This window comes from Bubalus kerabau, chromosome 12 (assembly GCF_029407905.1).
Source record: "Bubalus kerabau isolate K-KA32 ecotype Philippines breed swamp buffalo chromosome 12, PCC_UOA_SB_1v2, whole genome shotgun sequence".
Lineage (NCBI taxonomy): Eukaryota > Metazoa > Chordata > Mammalia > Artiodactyla > Bovidae > Bubalus > Bubalus kerabau.
The window spans coordinates 90464946-90491002 of NC_073635.1; the positions used below are offsets into that span (position 1 = coordinate 90464946).

The window sequence follows — 26057 nt, forward strand, 5'->3', positions numbered from 1 at the left end:
AGATACTAGGTGTGGTGAGCTGGGGCCCTTCATATGACCTTACTTTTCCGAGAGTGCTTTGTCTTTAAAAACAGAATTGTTTAGCCTCTTGATTCCTAAATCCTTCTTAAGGGTAACATGTATTTGACATTTGAAAAGTGAAAGTCACTCAGTCATGTCCAACTGTTTGGGACCCCATGGACTATACAGTCCATGGAACTCTCCAGGCTGGAATACTGGAGTGGGTGGCCTTTCCCTTCTCCAAGGGATCTTCCCAACCCAAGGATCGAACCTGGGTCTCCTGCGTTGCAGGCAGATTCTTTACCAGCTGAGCCACCAGGGAAGCCCAAGAACACTGGGGTGAGTAGCCTGTCCCTTCTCCAGCAGATCTTCCCAACCCAGAAATTGAGCTGGGGTCTCCTGCATTGCAGGTGGATTCTTTACCAACTGAGATATCAGGGAAGCCCTGCTATTTGAATGATAACAAAATACGGAAGGCTGTTGAACGCGCAGAGACAGTGGGGCTCCATGCTTTATCGGTCATGTGACTGTCCGCCTCCATCAGTTCTGAGAGGAGTGGAGTTCTCACTGTCTTCCCATCTGAAACCCTCCCTTACTGTTGACAGGATCACATGTTCCTACAGATTCTTTCATTCAGTCACTCCTGGACGCTTAGGGCGCAGAACCAAGGCCGGGCCAGCACCTTGTGGAGTGGACGGCGAGGTTCTGTCTGGACCCGGAAGCTTCACCGGGCGCAGTCCTCGGATGTGACCGTCACTCACTGTGATCGGTGTCAGAACCGAGCGGTTCATGGGCGGCATGCTTGCTCCCAAGGAAACAAAGGAACACCTTTACGTAAAATTTGGCTCGGCCACAACCTGTGTCTTGGAAAGAATTTTGTAAACATGCTTAGGGAGGAGCTGGATCACCTTGTCATCGTGGTCAGTGTTTTAAGACCCAGGCGGCATTGGTGGTAAAGGATCCACCTGCCAACGCAGGAGATGCCGAGACCCAGCTTCAATCCCTGGTTCTGGAAGCTGCCTTGGAGAAGGGAATGGCTACCCGCTCCAGTGTTCTTGCCTGGAGAATCCCATGGACAGAGGAGCCTGGTGGGCTGCGGTCTATGGGGTCGCGCAGAGTGGGACACGACTGAGCGCCTCACACACACGCGCAGTCGTGTGACCTGGGCATCATCCCAGATGTCGCAACGGTTGGTCCCTCAGTTGTGCTGTAACCTTTATTTAAGAACGTAAGCATATCATTTAAAAAGCTCGTTGTTAAGAGTAACCAGTTCCAGACTCTACAGGCCTGTTTCTCCATGGACAGCTTTATTCCAGGTTACAGAAGCCTCCGAGCATGGGAGCCGTAGCGAGGTTACCCCCATCGCCCAGCCCCAGAGCTTCCTTTGTCAGAAGGAAGACATGTCCCTGGAAGTAACAGGAAGCGTCACCCCTCGACGCCCTACTAGACGCAGAGCAATTTAGCAGGGGCTGGTCGCCCGGCGGCCTTGGGAACTGTCGGCGGGTGGGGCCCAGGCTGTGGCCGAGAGTGGAGCCAGGGACGAGCTGAGGTGTGCAGAGAGGAGGGCCATCGGGGTGGCCCCTGCAGACGTCGGTGCCAGGCAGCAGGACAGCGGGCCTCCTGCCCCATGTGGCCAGGCGCCCACTCAAGGGAAGGCCTGGTAGGGACAAGGCGGGAGGGGCTGCTTGCCCGTGCCCTGCTGGGCTGGGGGGCCGGGGCGCCTCAGGTTGCTCCCCTGTGTTCTAGCCTCCCGGGCACTCGCTGGCCCCGTTGGGGAGCCTGCTGTGTGCACATGTCTGGAGAAGACGAGGGGCAGACCGTCCGCAGGCTCTGACGGCACCGCTCCCAGCCCGCCTGTACCCTGGAAGGACTGATTCTTCAGTCCCCCAGCGTCTCACTTGGCATCAGACCGGCTCCAAGTGACCCTCTGCTCCCCTGGCGTGAGCAGCTTGGCTGTTTCACTGCCAAGAGCCTTAAGTTGCTCCCACTTATTGACAGGCATTGCCTGCTAATTTGAGGCCATGGTGTGTGACATGCAGCCCTGGGCCCAGAAGCGCAAGACCAGTTCTCAGGCGGCTTCAGCGTCCCCGGCTGCTCACACAGAAGGGTGGCCAGCGTCCTGCGCGAAGCCCTGGCTCCTGGGTGCGTGTGATGGTTCACAGGGTCTTGGGGAGGAAGTGCCCACCGCCTGCCGGGAAAGTCCTGCAGACTCTCAGATGCTTGGGAACTCGAGGCTGTGAACGTGCAGGACAGAAACGTGCCTGTTGTGACCGAGGTCCCACACAGAGCTGACTTTTGGGGAAGAGTTTAGTTAGCAACAGTTTTAAAACATAATCAGGTATTTAGGAGACAGCGGGTTAACCCCAGCGGCTTGGCAGGAGGCCCGTGTCTGGTCATGAACCATCTGGGTGGGTGCTCATTCTGACTCGCCGGCCCGACCCCGAGGATTCAGGGTTCTTTGAGGCAACGGCACGCACACAGGGAGGGACATGGCTCAAAGTCCTGCTCACTGTGGGTCCCAGAGCCTGTGGGGGCTGCTCCTGTGGGCCGCGGGGACCATTTCCACATGGCTGCCCTGAGGCCCCGCACCCTGGTCTCGGGGTGGCCTGCATCCCAGAGTTGCCACATCAAACGCACCATCTGTTTCCTCGGATCGTGAGCCAGGCCAGCCTCTCGGGAAGCCAGTGAGAAGACGCAAGCGTGGATGGCGTCTGCTCCACCTCGGGGTCGGTCCTGTTGGGAACGCCTGTGCGAGGAGGTGACCCACGGCCCCAGAAAGGGAGGCCCAGCTGCTCCCAATGTGCCTGATGCAGCACGCGCCCTGGGACAGTTCGGGGCTGCCCCAAGGCCTCGTCGAGGGGCAGGCTCAGAGCCTCTCTGTGGAAAGTGTCGCCGGCCAAACAAAGCTGCAATCGGTTTCCTCTCTGCGAGCTGCAGTGCCGGGCGGCGGAACTGCCAGTTTATTTCCAGAGCCCGGCCACGTCCCCTGAGGCCCTCCCGCTCCTGCTGTTTGGACACGAGGCTTCCTGAGCTTGGAAGGGTTTTCGCTCCGCGGCCCCCGAGGCTGGGAGCTCTGCACACAAGCCCACCCCTGAGGAAGGAGGAAGGAAACGCCCAGGACTTGCACGTAGACCGCCTCGCCTGCCTCAGGAGCCCCTCTCTGACGGCCAGGCGTGCCCTCTGCGTTCCTCCACTGCCCCTTGGACGCCCGGCGTCCTGGGGGCCGCAGCCTGGACGCTCACATCGCCCCGAGGTCTCCGTCTTGGCACATCCTGGGGTCAGCCCGGCTCTCCAGCGTCCCGCACAGAGCCCTACAGGGCGGCCCTCAGGGGAGCCAGGGCTGAAGACCGGGAGCTGCCGCCGCCGCCGCCTCCTCCTCCTCGGTGGGGAGACTTCAGGACCATGGCCAAGAGGGGAGCGTCCCGCGGAGCCCGGGGGGCTCCCCAGCGCTGGCTCCGCCTGCCGCCCCTGCTGCAGCGCTGGAGGCATCGCCGGGCGGCCTCGATGCGCCCGCAGCCTGGTGAGGGGGGACGCGGTGGCCCCATCTGCGGGCATGAGGTGGGGGGCCCTCGGTGGGTGACAACCTCTGGATATTTCTTTTACCAAAATTCGTGCCACTCACACGCCTGTTAAGAAAGGTAGGCTAGAGACGCCGTTTCGGTCGCCCCAACCAAGGCTGGAGCGTGGTCGCCTCGGTTTACTTTGCCCTCTGGTCCCAGGGCCCTGGACCCTGGCCAGGAGCACGCTGGGGAGGACGCGGGAAGAAGGCTCAGCGGACAGTGCCGGGGAGGTCTCGGGGCTCACGCTGGCTGCGGCAGGGGCAGAGCGCCCCCAGGGCTGACCCCTCTGTCCTGCCCCTCGGCCTGGAGCCCCCACGTCCTCTGGAGGCCGGGAGCCAGAGGGTGGTGCTGACCGCGGTGGCACTCGGGGCCCCGCGGGGCATCAGGGGGAGTCTGTGCCCAGACGCCCGTGTGTCTGCCACATGCAGGACGTCAGAGCGAAGGTCAGAGCCGCCCCTCGGGCTGCGTCCTCTCCTACTCCGGCAGGGCCGACCTCACCTGGCGCAGGCGGAGAGCGTCTGGGGAGGACACCGGGAGCGCCAGGTGGGGCTGACCCCGTGGACTCAGCTCCTCGCTGACGCTCGTGGCCGTGGTTCTGCGCTGGGCTCCATCCGTGCGCACGACTCAGGGCCTTTCGCCAGGAGTCTGCTGGCTCCTGCGCTGACTCAGGTCTGGGGGTCGTCACCAGGGGCCTGTGTGCCCACCTGGCCCAGGGCTGTGCGTGCGCGGCGAGCCTCTCCCATCCTCCTCCCAAGTCTGCTGTGCACTGGGCACTCCACACGGTGGGGGGTCCCTGAGTCACCTGACCGGATGTGCCCTGGCCTTGGGGATCTGCACCCCAGCCGCTGGGGGTGCCCAGGACCCCCTAGTCCTGGAAGGACTGAACTGCCTTGATGCTTGGAGGCCTTGTGCGGGGAGGAGAGGCTGGGGGCTGAGTCTCCCTGACTCCAGGCGCGGGGGGGCAGGACAGGCTACCTAGTGCTCCAGGGGCCCCTCGGAGTGAGGCCCCAGAGCACCTCTCTCAGAAGTGGGGACCCCAGGGTCCCGTCTGGGCAGAGCAGCGGTGGCTGTGAGCTGCAGAGAGCTGCCCCGGGCCGGGGGAGAGGGCGGGGATGCGGCTGGAGCAGCTGCTGGGTTCCTGGTCAATGGGAGACGCCTCTGGTGTGCCCTGCCCACCAGCACTCAGACCAGGGTGGACAACGGGCAGTTTCGGGCTCTGACACATGCAGCCCCAGGCGGTGTGGTTCCATGCAGCCTCACCTCCTGCACTGGCCACCCTTCCCCACTGCCCAGCCTTCCCCCACTGCCCGCCCCTCCCCCTCCCTCACTGTCCACCCTCCCGCCAATGCCCACCCCTCCCCCAATGCCCACCCCTCCCCACTGCCCACCCCTCCCCCTCCCTCACTGTCCACCTCTCCCCCAATGCCCACCCCTCCTCCACTGTCCACCCCTCCCCACTGCCCACCCCTCCCCCTCCCTCACTGTCCACCCTCCTGCCAATGCCCACCCCTCCCCCAATGCCCACCCCTCCCCACTGCCCACCCCTCCCCCTCCCCACTGTTCACCCCTCCCCCACCGCCCAGCCTTCCCCCACTGTCCACCCCTCCCCCTCCCTCACTGCCCGCCCCTCCTCTCACTGTGCACCCCCTGCCCGCACTGCTCAGCCTGGCATCTTAGGGATAAGTGTCCTCCACCTATAGGGATAGTGCCGAGCCTGGGTGCCCACAACCTCCCTTTTCCTGCTCTGCCCGCGGCTTTCCTCCCGCCTGTGAGTCTGCCCAGGCTCCTCCACGCTAGTGTCTGGGTTGGGCTCTTCTCTGCGTCCGGTGGAAAGAAGCCCTTCAGGTTGGGGGATGGTCCAAGTCAGCTTCCCACTGCAAGTGAGGGCTCAGGAGACAGTGGCTGTGAGGCGAGGTGTGCTTTGATCGCCAGAGTGGACATGAGCAGCTCGCGAAGAGGAAGTCAGGGACAGATTGCTGCATCTGCTCTGTCCCTCCAAGGATCCGCCACCTTTCAGAAGCAGGACACCGTTGAGTGGTGGGGAGGGGCGTCCACTCACCTCGGACACTTGGGACTGAGTCCCATCGAGCAGGGAAACCAGCTGTATCCTGCAAATTTGAAAGTTCTCCACAGGGACGTTCCAGGTTGTCAGGGACTGTTCTACACAGAACCAGAACTGATTTTTTAAAAAGCGGTGAACACATCTGGGGTTTCCCAGGTGGCGCAGTGGTAAAGAACCTGCCTGCCAATGCAGGAGATGCAAGGGACATGGGTTCCATCCCTGGGTCGGGAAGATCCCCTGGAGAAGGGAATGGCAAACCTCCAGGCAGTGTTCTCACCTGGAGAATCCCATAGAAAGAGGAGCCTGGTGGGCTACAGTCCATGGGGTCACACAGAGTTGGACATGACTGGCCTCACACACATACATGTGAGGCACGTGGGTGAGCTGAGTGAGCCCAGAATTTCCCTTATGAGCTTCCCAGCAGCTGATGCAAAAAGGGGAAACGTTTGGACGCAAGGTCACACGCTCAAAAAAACGAAAGGTTCTTCCGGAAGGAATTCCAGAGGAGCACAGCCGACCGGCGGGTGCACTGACACCCTCAAGGGAGTGTCTTTGGGGTGTTTCCTTTCTTTTGGGAGATCAATGCACCCGAAATTGTTGAATACGGCACTGGCTGTGGGTAAGGCCCTTTCAGACGCGGCCGAGGTTCTGGCGTCTGCCTGGGCCCTCTGCCTGTTCGGGAGAGCCCTGTGACGCGGGGTCTGACCCGGGCCCGGGCAGGCTCAGGGTCGTCATGCTCCGGGCGCCAGGTCAGGGCCGCGGGGTTGCTGTGCCGTGGGTCTGGGAGGGGGGCCGGACGTGGGCAGCGAGGGTGGCCCGGAGCCTGGTTTCCTTCGGGTGCGCGTGTTTCGGGAATGCAGCCAGCAGGCGGGTCTCTCCCACAGCGGGTCTATCGTTTGTGAGCCTGGTTTTCATCCAGCAGTGGCAGACGCCAGGGCAACGGTCGTCCGTTTAGCTCTTGGAGAACAGGCTGGGAGCTGGCGGGAGCTCCATAGACAGACAAGACATGTTTTAGTCAAAGTGCTTCCTCAGAGGACGTCCTCACCTCAAGGGGTCTCCCTGCGGGCTGTACTCAAACCTGTGGTGAGGAGACACTGCACAGTCGGAGGAAATCTGGTGATCCTTAGTGTTTCTGTTATTTTGAATTTCAAGCAACTTGGTTGAAGTCCCTGCTCTGGCCTCTGAGCTAAACTCCCCAATTTCCCCAGACTCGAGGTGGACGTGGTGGGGGGGTCAGGCGTGTGGGTCTGTGTGTGTGGGGTCAGGTGGTATGGGTCTGAGGTCAGGTGTGTGGGTCTGTGTGGGGTCAGGCATGCAGGTCTGTTTGTGGGGGTCAGATGTGTGGGTCTGTGGGGGGGTCAGGTGTCTTGGTCCATTTTTGGGGGGTCAGGTGTCTGGGTTTGTGTGAGCTTGCGGCCCCCACGGGCCCCATGGCCTGGGGGCTTGGCCTGGGCTCCAGTGAGTAACCGAGCCTCGCTGAGCACCTGCTGCTTGGGTCTAGGGGCCCTGCCTCCTGGTCCCTGGACCGCAGGTGAGGAGCCGTCCCCCCAGTCCCCGTGCTGGGCAGGGCAGGGCCGCGGTGTCCGCCTTGTGCGGTGGGGCAGGTGTCGGGATCTGAGGGGCCTCCGAGTGGGGAGCCCCTTCGCCCTCACGGGGCCAGAGGAGCCAGCCTTGGCCAACATCTAGAGGGTCAAGGGGCCTTGGATGTGCCTCCTCAGACAAGCACAGCCCCCGCTCGCCCTGGGTGTTATCGGCCGGGCCGGGCCGGCGTCCTCTGATTGGCACGGCTGTGCTGACCTCAAGGCACCAGCTGAAGCACAGAGGTGGCCCAGCCTTGCCCCGCAGCCAGGTGGGGCGGCCGGGCTGGCCTGTGTGTGAGTCCGCGGGCAGGGTGAGGAGGCGCCGGCCGCTGCTGGGTCACCCCGTGGTTGCAGGGTGAACTGAAAGTGAAAAGCCAGCTGGCCCCGGGCAGGCAGTTGGGAGCAAAGTCCAGCAGGAGGAGGCAGACAGAGCGCGGGCACAGCGGGCCCTCGGCCATGGGGGACGGTGCGGCCGCCCGGATCTCTGTGGCGGAGATGAAGAGCTACTACCTCTTCGGCGAGTGGTGCTCCTGGCTGCTCTCCGTGGCCGAGGGTGAGTGCAGGCGATGTGCTGGGACAGGCCCCGGCGTGCCCGGGCTCCTTGTGGTGGCGAGGGAGGGAGTCTGGGACAGCTCGGGGACGGGGCTGTGGGCACATGGCCCTCCGCCCACTTGTCCTCAGATGACCCTCCCTTGGCCAGAAGCCCACGCCTCGCTGTCTGAGCCCCGCTGGCAGAGCGGCTGGACCCCCTCGAGGGCGCCTGGTGGGGAAGGTGCACCTCAGGCGCAGGGCGCAGCAAAGCCGGAGGTCGCGCGGTGCCTTCGAGCCCGTGACAGCGGCAGCCTCGTGCCTCTGCGGTTCAGCTGCCCCGTCTCCAGAGGCTGGCAGTCCCCCCGGGCCAGGTGCTGACTGTGCCCCTCTGCAGGAGGCGGTGAGGGCCACGGCGCCTCTGTGAGGGACACTGGGGGGCCACCGTGATCCGGACCTGGTCCGCAGTGAAGACCCAGGCTGGTGCTTCCGCGGGCTCGTGCAGGTGTGGCTCTGACTCCCAGCGGGTCCAGAGCTCTGCGTGTGTGACCTGTAGCATCCCTGCCTCGCAGGAACCTCACCCATTTTACAGATGGGGAGGGCCAGGTGCTAGTCGTTGGAAGCGGCCTCACTTGTCCTGGGCGGTCGTCAGGACTGACAGTGGAATCAGCTCCTTGGGTCGACGGACAGCCTGGGCCCTGAGCTCGAGATGCCCGAGGCCGCAGCGCTGAGAAGCGTCCTTGTCGCAACGCTCAGGTCCGGTCCCCGAGTGGCCCGACCTCAGGCGGTCACTCTTGCTGGATGCCCTCTGGGCGCCAGCCCCCCGCCTTCGCCCCAGGGATGGCAGGGACTGCCTGCGCCGGGGGCCCGGGTCTCACGCGGGGGCCATGCAGTCTCCACCCGCCCGTCCAGCACTTCCTGGGGACACGCTGGTCCTGTTGGCACCGAAGGGCGGACGCTGCAGTCCTGGGTGGGTGGGCACTGCCCAGGCCCCCGAGCCCGCCAGGCACGAGGTTAATCTGGGCCGTGCGGTTTCTGTTTTGATTCTCCGTCTCCTTCCTCTTTCGCTTAATGTCCAGCTTCCCCTCCTGGCCCCCTCGGAACCGCTGTCCCATGACAGTAGCATCAGCAGAGCAGGTGCCCGTCTCATGTTTGGCCGAAAGTACCCGACTCGTGGGTTAAAACGAGTCAGAGCGGCCACAGGGAAGTGAGGCCCGGCCTCCTGGGGCCGCGGGCATTGCCTCCTGGGTCTCAGAGCTCAGCCTCGGCCCAGAAGAGCTGGCGGCCCAGAGCGGGGGCTGGGGCCACGTCCCAGCTGCAGGCGTCGCTCAGCGAGCGTGGGCGTGTCAGGGCCGGCCTGGTGGGGGAGCGATCGCTGTCGGGGGGACCCGCCCGGCGCCAGCCCGCCCGAGGGCCGAGGGTGGCAGGCGGATGACAGGCTGTGAAGGGTCTGTGTCTGGGGGGCCGCAGGGGGTGAGTCGGTGGGACGCCTCCCCGGGAAGCGCTGCCGTGTCTGGTGCGGTTCCGCGGGGCGTGGGGGCGCCTGGCCACACGCAGCCGCTTGCCGTGGACGCGGGCTGCTTCTGTGCATCGCTGCCGTGTTTGCAGACGGACAACGTGATGTGGGAGCAGAAAAGGTTAAGAGCCTGCAGCTCTGCGATTTAAAAACCTGCGTCTCGACGCACAGAAGGGCAGAGAGAAAAGCAGTGCTGAGACCGCCTGCTCACGCGCGTCTCTGCCCGGGGCTCCAGGAGGGAAGAGGGTCCGCGCCCCCGGCCCAGTGTGGGCACCTCCGCTTAGGCCTCCGCGTCCTGCCCGCCAGCTCGGGGGCACCCAAGCTGGGGGGACAGAGCAGAGGGCCCCCAGGGGCTGCTGGGGGCGTGCAGGACCAGTGAGTTGGGGGCGGCAGATGGCGGGGGTCCCCCCCGGGCCCGGGGCAGACCGGGAAGCCCCCCGGCCCCAGGTGCCCCCGGTCCCGGTGCCCAGGCAATGTCCAGCACGTCCCGCCTGTCCTCTCTCGAGTCCAGACCCTGTCTCCTCCCACCGAGACGTCACATCCAGGACCTCGCCCCCTCCTCCCCCCCTGGAAGAATCAGGCGTCCCTTCTGAGCACAGAGCATTTGGCCCAAGCCGCCAAGTGAGTTTAGTTATAGCCGTGGTTACATTTTTAGCACAAAGGTAAGAGATGTTCCCAGGGGGCTTCCCCGGCGGTCCAGTGGTTAAGAGTCTGTACTTCCACTGCAGGGGCCGGGGTTGACCCCTGGCTGAGCAACTAAGATCCTGCCTGCCTCACATGCAGCCAGAAAGCAAAAAAAATCAGCGGCTGCGGCCACCCACCTGGACCGAGCCCTCCCCATCCTGCGTCCCCGCAGCGGGGAGCTGGGAGCTGTGGACTGCCCGAGGCCCTGACGGGAAGGCGGGACGGCTTTAAGTGAATGGCGTGCAGGCCGCCCTCCCAGGGTCTTCTCCTCGAGGGTCGTCTCCTCCCCCGTGCGGGTCTGAGGGGCCCTGGGCGCCCTCCCCTGGTGCCACCCCCCTGGTTCTGCAGACTGCCCTGCCCGGGGGCCCAGGGGTGCATGTCTCCACAGCTCAGCGCCTCCCACCGTGCCTCTGAGCCACCACCCCCTTGAAACTGCGCCAGCTCCGCGGGCACACCCAGGCCTGGTTTGGTGTCCCCTGCATCCCGGTGCAGTCCGCCTTCCTGCAGGCCCGTGCCCAGGGTCCCGCTGTGCTTTAAGGGAACAAGCCAGCTCGGTCACCTTTAGCGTCCAGAATTCCCGAGGCCACCGTGGTCCAGTCACCCCCCACCCCAGATCCCACAACAAAAGCTCCTTGGTGATTCCAGGTGTGTGTGTGTGTCGGGGAGACTTTCCTCAGGGCCCGGGCAGCCCTCTGAGTCCCCACACCTGCTGCCCACAGGCCGAGCCCCAGGGGTATCTGGGGCCCACGGGCGTCCTTGCTGGGCGGTGGTTGACGGAGCCCAGGCCCAGCCGTGTTTGCTGTGCCCTGCGTCTGCCCCTGCGCGCCCGGAATTGCCGTGCGTGAAGCGCCAGGGCGTTGATCTTCAGGGAGGCGGCCCTCCCTGCGCTCTGTCCAGGCCGCGGCTTGTGCAGAACAAGCAGAGCGTTGTTCCCGAGCTGAGCTGCGAGAGTGGGAGCCGGATAAACACTGTCCCGCCCCGCCCACGAGGCAGCGATGCTATCTGCTCCCGTGTCTGTTTTTCCAATCTGCTGGGAGAGGCTTCCTGCGTAGCTTGGGGAGGCGGGTGGGGGCGCCCGGGCCTGCCCACAGCCCCGCGGGCAGCACGTCTGCCCTGCAGCCCACGGGAGGGCGAGCTGCCTCATTCCGCCTCCCATCTAAGCAGCCGGGCGCCCCCTGTGTGACTCCACGCACGTGAGAAACACAGGCCAGGGCGGAAGTGAGGGCCGAGCAGTTCCCTCGGCCGTGTCTGGCCCCTCGGTGGGCGAGCCTGGCCGTCCTGGCTGCTGTTGGGAAGGGAGGACGTCTGTGGAAGATGCGGGGATGCGGGATGCAGAGGGGCAGTCAGCCGCGGGACCCAGGGGTGTTCAGGACAGGCAGCATGGCGCCGGGGCTGGCGGGGTCCGGGCCCCGGGGGCTCCGGGGCTGGGTGTGTGCTGGACAGGTGGGTGACCGGACGCCAGAATCAGGCTGTAGTCAGAAGGAAGGGGCACCAGAGAGCGGGAAGAAGCGCCTGCCCTGGGGCCGTGGGGGCTCGTCCTGGCAGGCTCTGAGCACGGCTCGTCATGGATGCTGGGGGGCTGTGCTTCGCTCCGACTTCACGGGCCCCTGTCTTCACTGCCCACGAGGCAGTCAGGCCTCCCTGAACCCTTGCACTTGACCCCCGCAGGCCGAGGTCGGACGTGCCGAGCCCGCACCCCCAGGCGCGTGCCCTCCACCCGTGATCCCCGCAGCACAGGAGGCGGGTGTCTGGGGTGTGTGTGCTCATCGCCGTCAAGGGATCTGGTGTGGCCATTCTAGCTGCAGACGAGGCAGGCAGGGGGGGCCCAGGGCGCAGAGAGGTGGCCATTGGCTGGGCAGCTCCAGCCACAACAGCAGCGAGCCCACTCCCTTCCCCGAAAGGGCCTTGGGTCCTGGAGCGCGGCCCCATGGTGGCCATCTGCAACTCGACCACAGACCGCGGGCTGTCATCTCGGGCTCCCCGTGGACTCGGGGCCGGGGGGCTAAGCCGCCTCGGGTGCAGGTGAGGAGGGGTCTGCCCTTCTGAGGGTCTGGAGCTCACGAACAGTGCTGAGGGCCTGCCGGGCATCCGTGGAGGGTGGGTGGGCGGCAGACTGGAGTCCAGGCTCCAGACAAAACCAGAGCCATCGGAAAGCCCTGGGGAAGGACCACAAGGAGCCGGGGCCAGGCTGGACCCCGACAGACGATGAGCCAAGACGAGGGAGGGGCAGTGGGGGTGTCCCCCGAGGGAGCTGGCCTCCGCCTGGGCTGTCGGCCCAGGCTCCTGAGTGCGTGCGTGGACTGCGGCGCCCATGTGAACTGAGAGCTTTCCTGGGACCCCGTGCTGCTGCTGATGCCCCAGCGCGGGTCCCCCGAGCGCTGGTGGCACATGGCCCATGAGGGGGCCCAGCACACCCGGCCCAGGGTCTCACTGCCCAGTTCATGGCGGGAGCTCGAGGGGAAGCCTGGGGGCTGGGGATGTGACGGGCAGCGGAGAGGACCACAGCTCGGGCTGGCCCCTCAGGGCCTGCCGTCACTCCGGGAAGCCTGTTTCTCATCCCGTGGCCGTGGGTGAGCTTGGGGCTGGGAGCACGCATTCGGCTCTGAGCCAAGCGGACGGGACAGAGCTGGGGACCTTCCCCCAAGAGGGGGCGACCCGGGCTTGAGGACCACAGAGCCTCAGAGGGACGGGAGGACCCAGGAGGGGGACCCGGGGGGAAGGAGGGGACGTGAATGTGGAGGGGAGGGGCCCGCTGGGCCGGGCGAGGATGAGGAGCCCTAGGGAGGCTTTGCAGAGCCGGGACACCTGCCGCACAGGTCGCCATGACGATGCTCCAGGGCCAGGTGGCGAGGCCTCAGCAAACAGGAGGCTGAGTGAGTCAGCGACGGCCCCTCCCTCCCAGCAGGTGTGGCTGCAGAGGGTGGCTGCCTGAGGCTGCTCGGGGCCCTGCACCTTCCAGGGCCTGGATCCGGCTATAAAGTCACACCTCCGGATGTTCTCATGGGGTTCCGGGAGGGCTGTCTCGCGCATGGGAGACCGTCCTTGCCCCGCTTGTCTTGCGCCCCTGGACAGGGAAGGATTAACGCCGAGTGTCTGTGACTGTGGCGGACCGCCAGGGAGGGAGGCGGGTGCACCAGGGCGGCCCGAACACTGCTCAGAGCGCGGCTCCGTCTACGCCGTGTGCTCAGAGCGCGGCTCCGTCTACGCCGTGTGCTCAGAGCGTGGCTCCGTCTACGCCGTGTGCTCAGAGCGTGGCGCATCTACGCCGTGTGCTCAGAGCGCGGCGCGTCTACACCGTGTGCTGAACGCGCTTTGTGACGTGGATGCTGTTTTCTCAAACAACACACCCTGTTCACAGTCAGGTCCCTGCCCGCAATGCCTTCCAGCTAAGGGAGCTCCTGCAGGGCAGTCGGGGTGCTGGACACCCTTCCCCTCGGGAACAGAGGTTCTGCCCTGCCCCTGCCCTCCCCGAGCCCCGCTGGCCCCCTGCCCCCTGCCCACCTCCTAGGCCTGCGGTCAGCCTCCAGCTCCTCTCCCACCATCTGGGCTTGTCCCCAACTCTCTGCAGCCTCTCCTGCCACTGGTTCTTGTGCTTCTTGTGCTGGTGGCCTGCTGGGCAGAGCCGTAAAAAACTGCCCTCTTTGTCAATCAGAAAGCTGTGAGTAATTGAAAAATCACCAGCCCTCTCCCACCTTGGAGAACCTTTGAGCCTTAAACACACTCTCCCCTGGCGCCCTGTGCCAGGTCCTGGGTGAGCTCGAAGGCCTGAAGCCGTGCGTCAGGGCGTCTGGCTGCCACCCCAGGATCCCGCTCAGCCGTTCCCCAGTGTGGCGTGTCACCCCTGGCCCAGGGCTATCCTCGAGGATCTGCAGGGCGCTAGCTAATGAACTGCCCCAGTGACCGCAGGAAGTGTGCGTGCCCTTGGTCCCCAGCTGGCCTGCACGCCCTCCCACGCCGAGCTCGGCCCCCTCTGGAGAGCACAGCATCGGGCCGTCGTGAAAAGCAGGGACCGGATCCGTGGCTTTAGAACCATCCGCACTGAGCAGGAAAGCCTGACAGGCTTCCAGGGGGAGGCGGCAGCCCCACTCGGTGGTGGGGGCTGTGGTCACGGGGCACAGGGGGGCACCGGGGGCACCCAGGAGCTGGTGCAGAGGTCTGAGGCCGAGGAGAGCCATGCCGGTGGGCTTTGGGGGCGTGGAGGGGGGCAAGGGTACGGGGCGGCCGCTCCCCCGTCCTCTCCCGTCATATGCATTCTGTGCGTTCACGGTGGGTGCTCGCGCTGGGGCACAGCTGAGCCTGGGGAGCGGAGCTCAGCCCTGGGGTGCATCCTGGGGCGGGGCCAGATGGCCTGAGGCTCGCACCACGGGGACCAGAGCTCCATGGCTGTGGGGGGAAGGCTGAGGTGTGGGACCCGTGGGTGTGCCCGTGGCCCTCGGCTCCGTGGGTCCTCAGGCTGGAGACACCAAGAGGGATCTGTTCTCACGCCTCCCCAACCGCAGCCGCTGTGGGGAAGCCCCCCCAGCCTGCTCCAGGGACCCCGGAACCTGGGTGCTCCTGCTGGACCCCACGCCTTGCCAGCCGCTGCTGCGCGTTTGATGACGGGAGGAACCGATCGCGTGTCTTTAGAGGGGAAACCTCCAAACCACCAGCTCCTCTTGAACTCCGTGCTGGAGTTCCGAAGGGATCTGGTTTTAAAGGGGGTGGGGCACGTGCTTGTTCGGTGCAGACTGCACCGTAGTGCCTTCAGGGTGGAGCTCAGTGCGGCCGTTGGGAGTCTGTCCACCAGTCTCCCCAGGCGGCGGGTCTCGGACCTCAGACAGCAGGCGGGGCATGCCTCTCGCGTTCAAGCACAGCCTGGAGGGAAACGAGAAAAACAGATGCTGTGTCGTGGGCTGGAGAAGGGCACCCACAGTGGAGCCCGGGAGCCCAGAGCTTGGGCCCAGCGGCTGGGTGAGCAGCGCGGCAACCCACCTGAGACAGTGACTGGAGATCAGGCCTTCCCCTTGACGTAGGGTCGGGAGGGCATGGGTCAGGCCCCAGTTGCTGTGGAGTCGGGAAGAAAGGGCCACAGGAGAAGAGGGGGATGGAGCCCCAACAGCGTGACCTCGCCAAAGCATGTCAGGCCTCTGAACAGCCGCTGTCCAGCTCGCAGTCACCAACTCCACAGGCCGGATGCCCGAGGTGTCCCTCGGGCTGGAGCGGACTGCGCTTGGGCCATCATGGTCTCTGCGTCTCCGAGGAGTTGGATCGTGACCCTGGAGGCTGTGCTGAGACTAGAACCGCCTGCGGTGTAAGCCAGGCTTGGGGGTGGGGGGCTCAGAGTCGCCCCTGCTCCGAGGGAAGGTCCCTGGTCCCTGTGCCCTGGGTGCCCTTGTGAGCCAGGCAGGGGGGGCTCAGAGTCGCCCCTGCTCCAAGGGAAGGTCCCTGGTCCCCGTGCCCCGGGTGCCCATGTGAGCCAGGCGGAGGGGACACTCAGAGTCGCCCCCGCTCCGAGGGAAGGTCCCCGGTGCCCCAGGTGCCCATGTGAGCCAGGCGGGGGGGGCTCAGAGTCGCCCCTGCTCCGAGGGAAGGTCCCTGGTCCCTGTGCCCTGGGTGCCCGTGTGAGCCAGGCAGGGGGGGCTCAGAGTCGCCCCTGCTCCAAGGGAAGGTCCCTGGTCCCCGTGCCCCGGGTGCCCATGTGAGCCAGGCGGGGGGGACACTCAGAGTCGCCCCTGCTCCGAGGGAAGGTCCCTGGTCCCCGTGCCCCGGGTGCCCATGTGAGCCAGGCGGAGGGGACACTCAGAGTCGCCCCTGCTCCGAGGGAAGGTCCCCGGTGCCCCAGGTGCCCATGTGAGCCAGGCGGGGGGGGCTCAGAGTCGCCCCTGCTCCAAGGGAAGGTCCCTGGTCCCCGTGCCCCGGGTGCCCATGTGAGCCAGGCGTGGGGGACACTCAGAGTCGCCCCTGCTCCGAGGGAAGGTCCCGGCCCCGGTGCCCCGGGTGCCCGTGTGAGAGCCTGAGGGAAAAACCCTGTCCAGTGAGTGGGAGGCCGAGAGAGGAAGAGGGGGACACGGGCCGATCCAGCTCAGACCAGCTCAGACCCCGAGCCATGTGACAGGAGGCGGGGTGTGGATGGGGCGCCTGGCGTGCAGTGACCGCTGCCTCGCGTGGCGTAAGCGGCTGGACTCCAGGGCCTCCACTTGGGGTTGAGGCCCCAGGGCCCAGACTGGGCGGGCGCAGTTGGCCGCATGCCCGGGATGGGAAGGACGGGCTGCAATGCCCAAGGATGTGTGGCCACAGCCGGTCCTAGCCCGGCCCAAGCGCCATCCTCTCCAGGCCCTGCAGGCTGGGCTCAGCCCCTGGGGTCCCTCCTGCTGGAGACCCGGTCCTGGGGGGAGCCCCGGGCCTCCCGGGAGCATCGCCACCTGCGAAGCCAACCTGCGCTTTAACGAGCTCCCCCGGGCCCCACTCCCCGGGAAGGCTGGGGGGCGGGGCTGCCTCATTCTGAGGTCTTCTTGAGGACCTGAGGGGTCGCCCCGCGAGGTCTTGGTGGTCCCAGCCCCCAGGCCGGCCCGCCCGCAGGCTTAGGAGCCGCTGGTCCTGGGGCCCCGCAGGGAGGGCTGGGACTGGCGACAGGGAGGGAGCCGGCCCCAGGGAGCCCGAGCACCAGAGCACCACCCCGCCGAGCGCAGTTTGTCGGCTGCGAGCGGAACAGGCAGGCAGGCGGACCGCGGGCTCCGGGCAGGGCCGGGACCTCGTCCCGCGGGTGGGCGGCCGGCATGGAGCCCAGCCGCCTCGCTTTGTGCGCCCAGCGCGGGCGTGCCGGGCGGCGGGGCGCTGCGTCCTGACGCGGCCGGCGGGCGGCAGCATGACCCTGAGCCTCCTCTCTCTGCTGTCGCGGGACCTGTCCACGCTCTGGCTGCGCCTGAAGACCCGCACAGGTGGGCTGGCCGAGGGGTGCACGAGGGCGGGGGCCCGGGGCCTGGACGCAGGACCTGCTCGGGAGCCCAGCCTGGCGGGTGGCGAGCTCGCAGGGGGCCTCCTGGGTGGGCGGGCCACCGGCCCCCTCCCCTCCTGTCTCCGTCCTCTCCCCCATCCTGAGCAGCGCCTGCTGGGCACTGGGGCGCAGCTGCTGCTCAGCCTGGAAGCTCCTTTGTTCCGTTCCCAGGGACGTTGGGGGTGGGGGTCTCCCTGCCAGCAGGGGCAGGACCAGCAGGGCTGGGCAGGGGGGCGCCGCAGGGGGCGGTCTGCGGCCGGCGTCCCCGTACCTGCCCAGCTCAGGGAGAGTCGCGCCCATGGTGACCGAGAACAAAGAGATGGGCCTGGGCGGAGGCGCCTGGGTTTCCTGGTCACGTTTCTAGGGATGGAAGGTGCTCCTTATGGAGGGCTTTGTTGTGAGTTCATCTTCCAATGGGTATTTCTGCTGAGGATTGAGGAGTAATTCGTTAAATAGGTCTTTTGTAAATTGTAACTAATTAGCCACACCCTCGCCTTGGTGTCTGAAGTTTCCAGTTTCATAAAAAGGAGACTGCGAGTGTGAATTTACTGGTGGATGAGGTTCAGAGGGTGAATGCTGGGGGTCTGGGGCAGAAACCTCAGTCATCACATTTACACCCAGATCACAGGGCTCGTCCTGGAGTGACAGCGTGGATGGGGGTGTCACGCTCGTCCCGGGGTGACAGTGTGCGGCGTCAGGGTGACAAGGCTGGAATCCCGGAAGGCAGGCTTCTCGGGCTCAGGGCTTCGCGGTCTCCCCCCAGTCCCGGTCCCTGGGCAGCGAGCTCCCTGCCAGCTGCTGGGTCCTCCCTTGGCGCCCACGTGATTTCACTGCGGAGGACCCAAGGGCTGGAGGGCTTCGCCCCCAGTCTCTGGAAACAATCTGTTTTCCTACCAGAGAGAGTGTCCGTCCCTTTTCCCACAGTCGCTGGCACCTGCGCTGTGAGTCCCCTCCCTCGATGAGGCCCTGGACCCGCCAGCCCAGGGGCCCGCCCCTCCCCTCGCGACTGCTTTTTGCAGACAGGTCACCCCACTTCCCTTCCTCTGTCGCTCTCCTCTGTGTGTTCTGTCTCTCCACGTCTTTCTCACCTGTCTCTGTCTTTCCCGTCTCTGGTGTATGCTGGCCCAGGGGCTCGGGCCGGTGGGCGTGTGTTTAAGTGTGGCTTCCACTCATCAGGCAGATGCCACAAGCCCGGGGTGCCTGGAGAAGGACGGCACATTTGGGCGAGGACCAAGCCTCAGGCCCAGGGTGGAGGTTGGCCCGGCTCGTGCGGCCCGACGGGCTCTGCCCGCTGTGACTGACAGCGGGTCCCTGCGTGTGGTGCCCTGCCTGGCAGGCCGGGACGGAGCAGGGTCCCCAGGAGGAGCCACGTTTGTTGGTGAGGAAAGGTCTGCAGAGACCTGGCGCCCAGACTCCGCGCGGACCCCACACCCAAGGCCCCCAGGCTAGCCTGGGCTTCCCTCCCCTCCGTGCCTGGCCTGCCCGCAGCCCCACTCCTTGCTTGGTGGGCACATGGCGGGTGTGTGTGAACCACCCCATCCATCCCGCCCAGGCCGGGCACTCCGAGTGCCGTGTGTTTAAACTGCCCCCATCGTGGCCACCAGGCCTCCTCTGGGTCCCACCCCACCCCCAGGTCTGGACCTGCTTCATCAGGACCCCTCCCCAGGGAGGCCTTGCCCGGGAGGCCCTCCATCGGAGCTCTGCAGTCAGGGCCTGCCTGCCGCTCATGCGTCCCCTCTGGGCGGCGGCCGGGCGGGCAGGACCAGCTCCCGACATGCTCCCTTGGAGCCCCGGCACCGGGTGGTTGGAGCTCCCAAAGCCTCTCCGTGGCCTCCGTCGACCCCGCTATCTGTCCGTGAGAATACGTTCAGTCCTGGATGTGCTGCTTCATCCAGGGATGCACGTCTCCCTGAGGTGTGGCCCGCAGGCCTGCGGCCCTGCAAGGCTCTGCTGCATCCCTTCTTCACATGGGCGGTGGCTTGGACACTCAGCTCCCCCGACGCCTCGCTGGCTTCTCAGCCACACACACTGTCTTCAGGGCCCGCGGCCTGCTTCCCAGTCGCTCGGGGTGCTGACGTTCGAATCCTCGTTGGTCCCTGCCCTTCGGTTTTCAAACCTGCACGTGCTTGCCCTTCCCTGAGGACGAGTTTGGTCGAGCACCTTCTCATATGGGGCCTTTTATTTTAAAATACGTGAGGATTCACTTTCTGAGATCAGGAAATCAGGAGACTGTTGGTGCCCTGAGTTAACGACGCATCATACATGATGGGAACTGTATGTACCTAATCCAGTGACAAATAACTCCTTAAAAATACCCCGGGTGGGCTGTGAGAGCAGACTCAGCCCCGGTGAACATAGGTCTCCAGCATCCCGGAGAGTTAACCACGGAGCCATAGACCAGACCACAGGTCGCCACGGAGATGTCTCTCCTGCTGGACCGGACACTTGGGGAGCTGATCTGGTCCACCCTAGCTGAGGGCCAGGCCAGAGCTGCTCGAAGCCCCAGGCACACTGCTCCCTCCATTCCTGGGGTGGGAGGGGTCCTGGTGAGCTGGGACTCCCACCTGAGTGAGCGGGTGGAAGCCCCCACGGACTCTCCACCTTGGACTCTGAAAGGGCATCATGGGTGCATTTTGATAGAAAACAAACGGAAGCCTTGGGTGTGGACGTTCAACCAGATGTAAACAAGGAAGGGAATCAGCTCATGATGGACTTAGTGGACTTCGCAGCCCAGGGCCTGTCGCCAGCTGCGGACCCCTTCTAAGGAGCCCTGCTCAGCCTCCTCTCTCCTCGCGGTGAGGTCCAAGTCACCCGCAAGGCAGGAGCCAGCCCCCGAAGCTGAACGCCAGGCTCCTGCTGGGTCTGTGGGCCCCTTTGACCCTGGCCACCACCACCTGGGGTGGGTTTCCAGGGTTACCAGGGTCCACTCTATCTCGCCAGCCCTGCCCCTGTGTGTGTTCCCTGCCCGAGGTGGGGTGGCAAACACAGCTACTCAGAGGCCCTTCCCGCGGACAGGGCGGGCCAGAGGCCGCCCGCGATGTTATGAAATCCTCGTCCTAAAGAGAGTCCGGGAGTCAGTTTGCCAGAGGAAGGAAGTTTGCTGCCGGAGTCTGATTGTGTTAAGATGAAGCGGTATAAAGATGAAAGGGTGGCCCCCCCCCCACCCCCACACCAACTCTCTGATGCTGCCCAGACCAACCGGGACTCAGGGGACAGCTCTGTGGGCAGAGATTCCAGCGAGGGGCAGGGCGGGGGGGTCCTTCCCCTTTGTCCTTGTGTACAGCTGAGCTGGGTCTCCGGATGGCTGAGCCGTGAGCTCAGCAAGGGGCCATTCCCACTGGCCCCTGACTGGGCAGCAGGCTCTGTGCCTGGGGGCCCTGAGCATCCCCTCCCCCCGCCAGGCGCCCAGCCCCTCCCAACCTCCCCCCTGCACCCCTCCTGCCTCAACGGCCCTGTGACAAGTCACAGCCTGGAGTCTCCGTGCACGTCTGGGCCACAGGAAGGCTGGGCTTGGTGGTTAACTGTGAGGCACTGTGCACACACAGAGCAGGTCTGTGGAGGAGCCGGGCGTCCCCTGACCCTGACCCTGACCCTGAGCTAGTGGGCGGGGCGACCCCACTTCCCGTCCCAGACCACAGAAGGGGCAGGCAGCAGCTCACTTCCTTCTCAACCACCCGAGGCCCCTCGAGTGCAGGATAAAGAAGTGAGTGTCTCCCCCCAGCACCCGCCATCCACGGGGGGCCACGTGACACACACCGCGGGCCTCGAGGTGGCTGGAAACTGCTCGGGGATTCTCCGCTTTCTGCAGGGCAGCCAGCGGCCACTGAACATGGAGGAGTCGTGTCTGTTCGTCTGAATGGAGCGTGCAGGCCACCCTGCTTTGAAACCTGAACTGCTGCCCCAGGGAACGTCTCTGTGAAACGCCTGTCCTGGGTGGCAGAAGCCGGCCTCGAGGAGCCCAGGGTCCATGCTCGACAGACAGTGTGGGCAGCGTGAAGCCTGGCCTCCCAGCCTCCTCATAGCTGCGTGTCTGTCACACCCGATGCGTGTTCCAAACAAATGCAGTGTAATGGCCGTGCTCCACCGTGTCTGGAATTAGAAACATTTCACGTTCTCTTGGCACAATCGTTTCCAGCTGTTTTTCTCCCACAAAAGAAGCAGAGCTGAGAGGTTTCCGTGCACAGGGAGGCTGCATTGCCCCGAGCTGCCACGGGCCAACTGCCAGAGCCCCGGCCCAACTGCCAGAGCCCCGGCCCTGAGTGTGATGGGCGTGAACCCCCGCTCAGATCCAGACCTGGAGTGTTGCCCGCTCTGTGGGTCCAGCAGGCCAGGGGCATGGCCCCACCCCCTCCTCGTCTGCACCAGTCAGAGTCACAGGGCAGCCGGTGTGGGGGCAGCAGGTCCACAGACAACAGCCGGGTTCTGGGACTCGCCGTGCGTCTAACACACCCCCTGCTCCCGCCTGCCTGTCTGCAGGATGGAGGCTTGGCCGCGCGGAGGGCGGAGGGCGTTTCACTACCTCCACTGAGCTCTCTTCAAGGTCTCAGTGGCCCAAATCTCCAGCCTGTGAGGGGCCTGTGTCTTAATCCGGGTATAGAAGAACTGATTTAAGCCATTTGCCAGTGACCAGCGTGAGTCGTGAGTGTCTGTAGAGAAATCTCCAGGACACCCAGGCATTCAGACACCAAACACGGGATGTCAGCCATGCGGTACCAGCCAGGAAGCACTAAGATGCAGGTCCTGTGGGCCCAGCACCCTGGCCCTGTGGCCGCCCGCTGACGCCCCAGCACCTCACACCCCTGTCCATGTCTGCGTTCCCAGGAGTCTTGCTAATCCTTTGTTTCTGGCCGATGCCTCCAGGCTGTGACTGGGTCGCTGCCAGCCCTGGTCTAGGACTTGCAGGCATCGGCGTCAGGCTGTGGACGGCCTCGGAGCCCTGCTCAGGGTCAGTGTCTGGCAGGGGTGAGGCACCAGGTGTGTGTCTGGACCCATTGCGGTGGCCAGGTTTCCATTCTGACCAGTGAGTCATTGTGTAGACAGCAGGTGAGGGCCTTGGGGATGGCCTAGGCCACTTCCAGGACATGGCTGTGCACTTGCAGACCAAAGCGGCCTGCTCCCTGAGCAGCTGTCCCGGGCCGTCCTAAGCCCCGGCCCCTGCTCTGCACCCCCGGCCTCCCTTCTGCCTGCCTGTCCCTCTCTGTCCCTTCCTCCCTCTGTGTCGATCCCTGCGCCTCTCTGTGTGCCTCTGACACACACCACACGTTAAATATTGATGACTCACTCCGCGCACAGCTCTCTGCGCTGAGGAACAAGGGTTTCTGTACAGGAAAGCAGAGCCCCCTTGCCGGGCTGCGAGCGCTGGTCCCCTTGGTGTCCGCGGTGGGGCTGACCCAGCGAGGAGCGGGGGGCGGTCCCCGGTGACTGCATGTCCCTCTGCTCTGTCCTCCCGCAGATGAGATCATGCACCACGACATCAGCCCGCTCTGTGCCGCCGACATCCGGGACCAGCTGCAGAAGCGCTTCGCTTACCTGTCAGGTGAGTGCCGAGGCCGGGCGGGGCGGGGCGGGGCGCGGCTGGATGTAGTGGGCAGGGCGCGGGGCGTGGTGCAGGGGCGGGGCTCAGGAGCGTGGGCGGGGCGCAGGCATGGGCGGAGCTAAGGGCGGGGCGGGGCTAAGGGGCGTGGGACGTGGGCGGGGCTGGGTGCAGGGGCGGGTCTCGTGGGCGGGACTGGGTGTGGTGGGCGGGCACGGGCGGAGCTGGATGCAGGGGGCGGGGCTCAGGAGCGTGGGCGGAGTGCAGGGGGCGTGGGTGGAGCATGAGCGGGGCGGGGCTATGGGGCAGGGGCGGGGCGGGGCGGGGCACGTGTGGAGGGTTGCCGGGGCTCTGTGATCCCGCGAGGCCGGGCTCGGGGAGCGGGGCGCTGGGCGGGGTGCAGGAGCGCTGGGGCTCTGTGGCCCCGCGGTGGGATCTGGGGCCATCCGCCCCTGGGGCCCCAGGGGTGCCGACTGCTGCCCTGCGCTCTCCGCAGGCGGGCGGGGCCAGGACGGCAGCCCGGTCATTACCTTTCCCGACTACCCGGCCTTCGGAGACGTCCCAGACCAGGACTTCCAGAATGTCATGACCTACCTCACCAGCATCCCCAGGTGCGTGAGGGCCCTGATCCCTCATCCGAGGGGTGCAGCGATTCCTCCACAGCCAGGGGGCCAGGGGTGGATGCAGCGGTGCCCGGGTGCCCTCCTTGGACGGGTGAGGTGTGGACCTCCTGCTCTGGCCAACCCGCTGGGCCGCAGGGAGTGGCCTGGTGGCTGATGCTTCTCTTTTTCGAAGTGCCCGAGGGGGAGATGAGTGAGGGCACGCTCGCCCCGAGGGTGCGGTCAGCATGCCCCCTCGGCCAGGTTCCGGGTCACAGAGCGATGAGATGGTCTAATCTAGGAGGCCAGCCGAACAGCAGGTGTGACTGCCAGGACCCAGTCAGCACTGGCCCCTCACCATGCAGCGTGGGTGGGGGTGTTAGGATGGAAGAGCCCTTCCGCAGGCCGTTGGTGGTGAGGGTCACTTGGCAGAAAGACCAAGACGGCACCACAGGGTGGGGTGGGGGTCTGTGGTCACCGTCCCCTCTTTCTGTGGACCCGACTTGCTGGGCCAGGCTCCGAGCAGCCGAGCTGAGGTGGGTGGTCCAGCCACTGTCCTGGGAGTGACCAGTCTTCCTTAGGGCCCTCGGGCAAGCCGTGAGGGACTTCATGGAGGCCGGCGATCCTGCGTCTTGTTTACCGTCACCCCTGGATTTCCAGCCAGGAAGGCAGTCGTTGCTCCTGTCCCATGGACGAGGGCCCTGGACCTCAGGGGGACGTTGCTTGAGTGGGTTCAAGGGTCTGGAGAGGGCAGGAGGTGGGGCTGCCCATGTGGAGTGGCACCAAGGGGTGTTTGGGGTGGGGACCCAGGACGGTAGGTCTGGCTCTTGGCTTCCCAGCAGGGGGACATGGAAAAGCCACCCGGCCCTGGGGATGGGACGCCGGGGACAGGCCAGTAAGAGGAAGGGCGGCTACACTGGTTTCAGGAAGCCCAGGATTTTAACAGGGAGATGGCTGGCTGTGGGCTGCTGACCGTGGGCCCCAGTGGTCTCGCTGGTCCTCCAGAGGGTGGGCTTCTGGCCAGCTTGGCAAGCTCCCCTCCGTGATGTCTCCGGGGTAGATGCTCCATGTCCAGGAGGGGCGTGGCCCTCGGCCCCCTGTGATGCCACTCCTGTGCTCCCCTGTGACCCTCGTTCCCTGTGGCTTGTCCCCCACCATTGCCTGCGAACCCCAAGTCCGTCCCAGGTTGGGCAGTGGAGCTCACAGCACAGTAAGGTCCATGTGGACGCTGCCTACGGAGGGTCTGAGTCCCTGTTCTCAGTCCTTCACCTGGGAGCTGAGAGCGGTGCCACCTGCCCCGGGTGGAGACGTCGCCCATGCCCGTGTTAGGTCCCTGCATGGAGCCAGCCAGGCGCCCGCTACTCCTCCCTGGGCTGTAGGCGGGGGAGTCAGAGACTTAGCAGGCGTCTGCAAAGGCGGGTGGGCTGTGTGCTCCTCCCGCGGTTGGAGAGCCCCGGCCGCTGCGTTGCAACCCCATCCCCTGGCCGTCCCCCTCGCGCCCCCGTGCAGGGATGTGCGGCCGGAGTCCTGAGGCCGGAAGTGGCCACAAACCATCTCTGGCTCCCCAGCCCCGGCCAAGGCAGTGGTGAGTCCTGGACCACACACGCGGCGGGCAGCCATCTGCAGTGACCTCTCGGCGCCGGCCGAGCCAGGGGCACGGGCGCTTCTGTGGTCTCCCACTGCCCCCTTAAGATGATTGGGGCGACCTTCCCTGCCAGTGTGGGAATCTCAGTTTCAGGTCACTCCCAGGCGTGGAAAGGGCAGAGGTCCCTTTCTTTCTGGCAGGGCAGAGGTGCGCCTTCTCTGGGCACAGCGGGCCGACCCCCCACCCTCTTGGTCTCCCCTCCTTGGGTCACCACCCACGCTGGTGCTGCGGACCCTCAGGCCTCCTGGCCTCGGGGCCCTTGCTCTCGCTCCCTCGGCCCGGGTGGCTCCTTCTCGAGTGCAGGCCCCCTCCTCTGGGGGGCTTTCCATTATGCCCCCCACCCCCAGGCCCGCTCACCTGGGCTGTCCCCGTTCGCCGGGGCTCGGTGTTGGTCTGTGTCTGCCCCGCGTGCAGGTCAGACAGCGGCTCCTTGGTGAGTGTTTGCTGTACAGACACGCTTCGTTCACAGAGTGAAATCAGCTTAGGCCTGGGGGTCAGGCCCCCAGCCCCGTCCCTCACCCCAGCACCCCTGCCGCCCCTTCAGGGGGACTGGCACCTTTGTCTCTCCCCCTTTTAAGGGGTTCTCACCCCAGCGGGACGGACCTCCAGGGTTGTCCGCAGGGTCCCTGCCAGCACGGCACATGCTTCCCGTTGAAGCTGAGGAGAGTGTGACTGTGCCCCTGGGGGGCCGTGGTGTGTAGACATGCGTGCGGCGCAGGCCCGCTGCTCCGTCTCTAGGCGGAAGAGTGTATCGTGATGGTCACGCATGTTCTGTTCGCTGTCTCCTCTTCCGGGTGCAGGGTGTAGCGGGGATCCGGTGGACCCGTTGCCCTTCCACCCGGAGTGAAACCCCACGTTGGGACCGACTGGTCTTTCCTCAGCTGCGTGAAGGGCCAGCGGGGGAGGGGCTGCCCGACAGGCTGTCCAGCAGGCGGGGCTGTGGGGGGCCCCGCACGCCGAGCGCTGCCCCCCACCCGGCCCCCCAGTGCTGTCAGGGGCAGTTCCTGGGGCGTGGTGGGATCGGCCCTGAGTGAGGGAAGCCGAACTGCTGCCGCCCATCGGCTCACATGCAGCTGCGTTTCTGGAAGGGTCGGTGCACCTTTAAAGGTGGGGAGACACTCGGTGTCCGCGGGTAAAGCAGGGAAGGGGCGCTGCCCGCGGGGCCTCCCACGTGTGGGACCCGGCGTGTGGCGGGCTGCCACCTGGTGGCCGCGGCCGGTACTGCGGTCCCGAGTCTCCTAAACCAGGGAGTCCGGAGGCCGGGGACAGGGCGGGGCGCCTTTAGAAACCCCAGGCGGCACAGACTCCAGGCAGGCCGGGGGCGATCTGCAACTAGACGGGCTCTACAGTCCACGCAGGTCCAGTGGACGAGCTCCC

The 26057-nt window shown here is 65.6% G+C and overlaps 1 protein-coding gene across 1 annotated transcript in view; it reads left to right on the forward strand.

The window, feature by feature from the left end:
* The first annotated feature begins 3022 nt into the window (after nt 1-3022).
* Nucleotides 3023-26057, forward strand: part of LOC129624782 (guanine nucleotide exchange factor DBS-like) — a 58764-nt gene continuing 35729 nt past the window's right edge. Inside the window, exons 1-3 of the mRNA XM_055543052.1 lie at nt 3023-3520; nt 22356-22439; nt 22933-23047. Coding sequence (XP_055399027.1) covers nt 3403-3520; nt 22356-22439; nt 22933-23047 — 317 coding nt within the window. The 5' untranslated portion in view covers nt 3023-3402. The remainder of the gene's footprint in view (nt 3521-22355; nt 22440-22932; nt 23048-26057) is intronic.